Here is a 7,233-nt window from a genome sequence, read left to right on the forward strand (position 1 = left end):
GTCTGGGTCAGAGACCAGGCGAGACGGGCACTGAACCAGGGGTGTTTGTGGATGTCCAAGGAACTCTTGAGACAGTGGCTGGCTGGCCACTTGGGCCCTCAGGGCCCCAGAGCTGCCCCCTGCCCCTTCCTTCTCGTCCCCCATCCATGTCCTCAGGGGGCTCGGCTCCCACCCCCATGAGACCACAGGTACCACCCTCAAAGCACGCTCAGGTGGCACAGGGTTTGTCAAAAGAAACTTTACTAAGAAACCTGGAGAGAAGGAAACGGAACTGACAAGCCAGGAGCGAGAGGTCGGACGGGCCATGGTGGACGGGTTTGGCGGCTGCTGGGCCGAGGCAGCCGCTGTGTGGACCCCATGGGAAGCTCCTTCTGCTGTGGGACCCCTCCTCCCACCCCGGGGGCCCTGCCCACAGCCCCGAACAGTCCTGGGGCCTCTCCCCAGAAGGGCTTCTCTGCCTCCCCATTCTGCAGGGACGGGGCTGGGGTGGATGGCAGGAAGGGTGGGCAGAGGGACAGGGTGTGCCTGGGGGCAGGGCACTCGAACATGGGGGCAGGGAGGGTCGGACTAAGTCTGGGGAGTGAGGCCTTGGGCTGGCTCGAACTCTGAGCAGCGGCTGGGCCATAGGCCCTCATTGTGTTTCGGGGGTTCTTCAGTCAAATGGGAGTGGGCTCGATGCCAGGGGCCTGGGAGGAGCCCAGAGTGGTCACACCCATACCTAGCCCAGGTCCCTCTGTGGAAGGGACAGATGCTATTCTGGGGCTTGTCTCAAAGTGGGGTGGGGATGGGGGCTGTGGCTGGTGGGTCCTATGGGTGCCTTGGACCTTGGGCTGAGCTGGAACCTTCTGGATGCCTGTGTGCTGGTCATTGGGTCCCTGACTTTGGCCCCTTTGGGGGGTTGTCTGCTCCGCTCCTCCCACCGAGGGCAGAGCAGACGGCCTCAGGGATGCTCAGACTCTGGGAGGGAGGAGGCAAGGCCTCGTGGCTGTCTCCAGGCCTAGGATGCCGGCTGCACGACGTTCCTGTAGTCGCGGACGCTCTGGGGCTTCTCCTGCAGGATGGCGGCGAAGACCCACTTCACCTGGGAGGAGGTGCATGTGAGGGCGGCTCTGGCCCCAGGACTCGCGGATCTCCCTCTCTCTGGGCCTCTCCCACCCCTCCGCCCAGCCCTGGAGGCCCGGTCTGTGCTCCCACCTTGAAGAGGGTGACGGTGGCGCTGTAGCTGACGCTGAGCAGGAAGAGCGCGATGAAGACAAAGAGACTGGTCCACGGCCCTTCCAGCTCCTCGCTCTCAGCGTCCTCCGCGCACAGGTCCTGCAGGTCCAGCTCTGTGGGCACCGGCAGTCAGCCTTCCCGGCCTCAGTGTGTGGCGGGAGTGGGGGCAGGCCTGGCTGCGCTCAGGGAGTGGAGGGTATCAGGGCCCCACATGCACCCGGCTCCTGATGCCCTGGTCTCGGCCAGCCCCCGCTGATGGCTGGAGTGGCAGAGCTCCCCGTGCAGCCTCCTCTGTGGCTGCTCAGAGCCGCCAGTCCTGGAGGGCTGGGCGTCTGAAGGCCCCGCATCAGCCGGTGGTTGTGTGGGAGTGGCCCGTCCTCGGCCCTCTCCTGACCCTGCCCCCAAGGTGACCCCTATTTTCTCTCCCTTTACTTCTCACAGCTTCTCCCCTGACTGCTGGTCACCCCCACTCAGCCCTGCAGGCCCCTGACCTCAGCTCAGGCTCTGCTCCCCCCCCAACCCCCGCAATGCTGCATCAGGCCCTCTGGCCCCATCTTGGCTCAGCTCCACCCTCCCCAGCCAGGGGACCCCTCCAAGCTGTACTCGGATGGCTGCCCCGCCCGGAACCCTCAGGAGGGGTCTGAGCTCTGCAGCCCCCTCACAGGACCCCGGATCATCGCATCATCGCAGCAGGTGTCTGAGGGGCTGACCTGGCTGCCTGGACCTTGCCCAGGCCTGAAGGAGCCCAGAGCTTCCCACTGGCCCTACGCTGGCTCTGCCACTGGTCCGCAGCCTCCCGCTCCTCCTGCCCTGGGGCTGGGCGCAGGTGGGCCCGCTCTCAGGAGTGAGCCTGTGCCTGTGTGTGCGGCGCGGGACCCCATGGAGCGCGTGAGCCCGGTTCCTCTGGGCTTGTGTCTTCAGAGTGTGGGCTGGGCCTTTACTGCTTTTCGTGCAGATGCAGGGGGTGCTCCTGCGCTAGGGAGAGTGTGTGCAGGATGGAGTGTGGGGTCTGGGGGTGTCAAGATGTGCACATGGAGGTGCTTGAGTAGGGGTGGGGTGGGGCCAGCAGCCTGCTCTGTGCTGAGGTTTAGAGCAAGAGCGGGATGGAGCCCATACCCTGGGGTGTGTGTGTGTGTGTGTGTGTGTCCATCTGTGTGTGTCTGTGTGCGTCAGTGTGTGTGTCTGTGTGTCTGTGTCTGTGTCTGTCTGTCTGTCCATGGGGTGCAGTTGGCAGGGAAGGGTTGAACTGGGGAGGCTGGGGCCACAGGAGGAAGCCGTGGGGCCCGCCAGGCTCCCAGCTGGGGTGCGAGGCCCCTCCATGTCTGTCTTGGATCCAGTGGCCCGGGTGTGACCCAGCGGAGGAAGGGCTTGGGAGTGGCCTGGGCGGGAGAGCAGGCCGTGGGAGGCTATACAAGAGTGTGTTCAAGGCACATCTGCCTGTGTGGGTGCCCGTTGTTGGTGGCACAGGGTGCTGTGGGAGTCGCTCTGTGACTTGGTGTGGGTGTGGGGCTGGTGCAGTCTGAGCGTGTGAGTGCTGGCATGAGTGGGTGTGACTATGTGTGAGGCTCACGGGAGCATGTGTGTGAGGGCCAGGCCCTTCACCAGGACCAGTTTGGGGTGAAGTGAGACCGGGAAGCAAGAGAGGGGCACTGGGTGCCAACCGCGGCCTGGTACGACCATGTGAGCAGGGGTCAGAGGGTAGGGGTGTGCCAGGGGCTCAGTGCTGGCCCCTGTGTGGGTTGGGGGCCTATCCTGGCCCATGTGCTCGGTAGGTGATGGCAGGTGGGGCCAACAGTGGTGCGGCTGTCTGGGGCCCCTGGGTGTCCAGACCTGTGGGGGTCTGACTCTGCCCATTTCTCCACCCAAAGAGCCTGTGTGTGCAGCTGGACCTGGTGACTTGGGGCTTGTCTGTGTCCAGGGGGGCCAGCAGGAGGCTGGGGGTGGAGGCTGAGGCCTCCGGGGCCTGCAGGAGAGGAAGGGGCTGTGGGCTGGGGTCTCCTGGTCCCTCTGCTGGGACCACCCTCTGGCTGTTAGGGCTCCTTTGAGTGGACGGGATGCATCGTGGGGTTGTGGGGAGGGCCCACTGGCATGATGGCGACTGTGGATGGAGCTGCGCCTCAGCCCTGCCCCACCTCTCCTGCCCCGTCTCCTGGGAGACCCTTCCTCTGCACCGACACCCCCGCCCGGAGCTCCGCGCACCTCCAAGAACAGGCGCGCCCAGGGCTCTGAGCAGGCACCGGAGTGTTTATTGACAACGACAACGACCGGAGCAGGTCTGGCTGGCCCCCACCTCCACCCCAGCAGGAGGGAGCCCTGGGAGGGTGGGCAGGCGGCGGGCAGAGGGCATCATTTACCAGGGTCTTTGGACACCTCTTTCTGGAGGGTCCTTTGGGACAGCGCCTCGTGGACCACCTTGCAGGCAAATTTGTTCTTCTGCTCCCATTCCGCCCGGCTGACCTCTAGGCGGCTGAAGACGAAGAAGGCGGGGTTGGGGCCATTGGCCTTTTGGGGCCGTGTGGTGGCTTGCTGGTCTGTCTGGATTAGGACATTGTTACGCAGCCACTGTACGGAGATGTCCGCGGGGAAGAAGTTCTGGATCAGGCAGGTGAGGGTGACCTTGTCCTTGGAGCTCTGGTCCTCCTCAGGCGGCAGGAACACGTAGACCTCGGGGGACAAACGCTTGCCTACGGACAAGCATGGGGTCAGCCCAGGCTCCACCGGGGGGCCCGCCCACCTCCCTTCGGCCCGTGGCTCACCAGGGGCCCTGGCGATGGAGCGCACGACTTCCCTGGGCAGGTCCGGGTGGGACACGGCGCACTTGTAAGTCTCGCCCTCGATCCAGTCGGTGGTGTCCACAGGCAGGGTGGACGTGACCGAGAATGTCTTGTTAAACTGTTCGCTGGTGGCCAGTGTGTGCTTCTGCAGGGGCTCCCCGCTCTCCCGGGACCAGTTCAGGCTTAAGCCCTGCACGTTGGCCAGGTCCACCACCAGGCAGGTGATCTTGGGCGATTTAGAGACGTACAGGTCGAGGGGGCTGGGCGGGCTCAGGTAGACGCTCACACCGCGGGGGTCAGACTCTGTGGTTTGGGAAGGGGGCTGTGTGAGGCTGTGTCCTGCCCTCCTTTCTGAGCCCTGAGTGTCGGGTGTCTATGTTTGGGGGAGCGGGGGCTGTACCTGTGCACTTGCGGGCCTGGTCCTTAAAGATCATGTCTTTGTAAGTGACCTGGCAGGTGTAGGTGTTTTCGGACGCCCACTCGCCCTGGGTGATGTTGAGCTCGCTGTGTGTGGAGGCCAGCTTGCCCTCCTGCTTCACGGGGCCGTGTTGAGGGAACTGCTCGTTGACCTTCTGCCCATCTATCAGCCAAACGATGTCGATGTCGCCAGGGGTGTAGTCGGAGATGAGGCACAGGAGCTGGATGGTGGTGTGGGAGTCGCCGCCGGGGTCGCAGGAGGAGTGGAAGAGCTTCACGGTGGGTGGGGTGAAGGTCACGATGCATGCTGGGGGCGGTGGTGGTGGGCGCAGTGTTGGCCTCCCTGAGCCCGGGCCCCCACGTCCCAGCCCAGGCTGTCACCGGCAGTGGTGATGCCCTCCTGGCCAGCCCCCCCTTCCTCCTCTGACGGCACCCCCTGGAGGGCGGGCGGGGCCGTCCTGGCTCACCGTTGAAGGTCTTGTTGAAGGTCTCCTGGGAGTGCACCACGTTGCAGGTGAACTTCTGCTTGGCCCACTTCCCCGAGGCGACCACCCAGCTGATGGTGGTGTAGAGGCCAGAGGCTTGGTCAAGGATGTCAGGGAAGGTCATGGTGCTCGGGTTAAGGGACCCTGCATCCCAGGTCACGGTCACTGGCCCCGGCAAGTAGCCCTTGACCAGGCAGCCCAGTGTGATGTTAGTAGTCTTGGTGTCTTTGCAGCAGGCAGCCAAGGGCAAGATTAATGGGTCTTGCTTGGAGACTGTGAGGATAGAGCCGGGGTCAGTACTGGCCTTGGGACCGTTGCCCGTCACGTGCTAGGCCAATTGCTTTTGGGGCCCTGGGGCCCCTGCTTCAGCCTCAGGGGACAGACAGCTCATTTTGGGCTCTTTCCTCATCCCCTGATGCCAGCATAGATGCCCTCAGACAAACCCCTCTCCCACCAGGAGCAGCTGCTGTCACTCCCTTCAGCCAGGACTCCCCATCCTCGGCCCTGAGTGGCTGGAATGTGGGGTTCTTGAGGGGTAGAGGTGCCAGCCTGTTCCCTGAGGCTGAGGCTCAGAGCCCATAGCCCCCCAGTGGGGCCTGGGGACACAGAGAGCCCCCCCAGGACTCACCAGATGGCCCCTCTGCCCCCACTCATAGACCTCCACTGGGGAGCAGGGACCCTGAGACCCCCAGGGACGGTCAAACTGTCACTTTTGCCCCCAACCACAGACCTCATTAGACCCTGGGGATCCAGAGGTCCCTACCCCCCAGGATCACTAGTGTGTCCCCTCTCCCACCCGACAGCCCTTGTGGACTGTGGGTGGGTCCACCTGCTGCCCATGGGGCTCCTGCTCCCTGTGGCTGTGGCTCAGCTCCTCAGTCCCGTTCACCTCACCCGTCACCTGACCAGCCGGGCGTCCCTGGTTCTCTACCCTCCCCGCTGACCTCCTGGGGAGCCTCACACAGGCCCCACAGATGGAGGATGCAGACCCCACAGAGCCCATCTCAGGCCCTGCCCTACAGGCGACTCTGGTCTGCATACCCGCCTGCACGTCCCCTGGCCTCGGAGCCCCAGACGCCACCTGGTCCTGCTTCCCAGCTCAGTTCTGTCCATCCTGCCCCACTCCGCCCATCCGGTCCAGCTGAGCAGAGTCCAGATGGCCTTGTGTCAGGATGGCTGAGACCAGCGAGACCAACTGGTTCCACAAGTCCAGCCCAGCCCAGTCTAACCAGCTCTGCCTATTCCAGGCCTGCTCAGTGCCAGACAGCCCACCCTGGTCCAGCCTGGCCCAGGTCAGCCCAGAATACCCCATTTCAAGCCACCCAACTCATCTTAGCTCTGTCCATACAATGCAACCAAATTCATTTTAGCTTAGCTCATCTCAGCCTGCCAGCCAAGGATGGTCCACCTGTCAGTTTAGCTCAATTTAGCTTGATGGAGTTAAGCCAAGTGGGCCTCTGATAAGTGGAATACCCTGCTTGAACCAGTTGAGTCCTGCCCAGCGCAGCCCTGCCTAGCTCAGCTGCCAGGCTAAGCCCAGTTCAGCTCAGCCCAGCCCAGCTTAGCCCAGTTCAGCTGATCCCACTTCAGGCCAGCTCAGCCCAGTTCAGCTGAGCCTAGCCCAGCTAAGCTCAATTCAGTTAGCTCAGCCCAGCCCAGCCCAGCTCAGCTCAGCCTAGCCCAGCCCAGCCCAGCTCAGCTCAGCCTAGCCCAGCCCAGCCTAATTCAGTTAGCTCAGCCCAGCTCAGCCCAGTTCAGCTGAGCCTAGCCCAGCCCAGCTCAGCTCAATTCAGTTAGCTCAGCCCAGCTCAGTTCATTTCAGTTAGCTGAGCCCACCTCAGGCCAGCCCAGCTCAGCCCAGCCCAATTCAGTTAGCTCAGCCCAGCTCAGGCCAGCCCAGCTCAGCTCAATTCACTTTGCTCAGCCCAGCTCAGCCTAGCTCAGCTCAGCCCAGCTCAGCCCTATTGTTAGCTCAGTTCAGCTCAGCTCAGCTCAGTTCAGCCCAGCGCAGCCCAGTTCAGCCCAGCTCAGCCCAGCTCAGCCCAATTCATTAGCTCAGCTCAGCCCAGCTCATTCTAATTCAATTCAGGTCAGCTAAGTTCAGTTCAACCCATCTCAGTCCAGCCCAGCTCAGCCCAGCCCAGCTCAGCCAGTTCAGCCCAGTTCAGCCCAGCACAGCTCAGCTCAATTCAGTTAGCTCAGCCCAGCCCAGCCCAGCTCAGCCCAGTGCAGCCCAATTCAGCCCAGCCCAGCTCAGCTCAATTCAGTTTAGCTCAGCCCAGCTCAGCCTAGCCCAGCTCAGCCTAGCCCAGCTCAGCTCACTTCAGTTAGCTCAGCCCAGC

At 63.4% G+C, this 7,233-nt stretch overlaps 1 gene segment (V, D, J or C); it reads right to left on the reverse strand.

Annotated features, from left to right (window-relative positions):
• Positions 1-997: 997 nt before the first annotated feature.
• LOC124231123 (immunoglobulin heavy constant epsilon-like) lies at positions 998-5,113 on the reverse strand. The segment is given in 6 exon segments: positions 998-1,081; positions 1,195-1,328; positions 3,570-3,899; positions 3,972-4,292; positions 4,390-4,713; positions 4,874-5,113. Coding segments are annotated over 6 exon segments (1,335 nt in total).
• Between the last annotated feature and the right edge of the window lie 2,120 nt (positions 5,114-7,233).

The sequence above is a fragment of the Equus quagga genome, chromosome 20 (genome assembly GCF_021613505.1).
Source record: "Equus quagga isolate Etosha38 chromosome 20, UCLA_HA_Equagga_1.0, whole genome shotgun sequence".
Taxonomy (NCBI): Eukaryota; Metazoa; Chordata; class Mammalia; order Perissodactyla; family Equidae; genus Equus; species Equus quagga.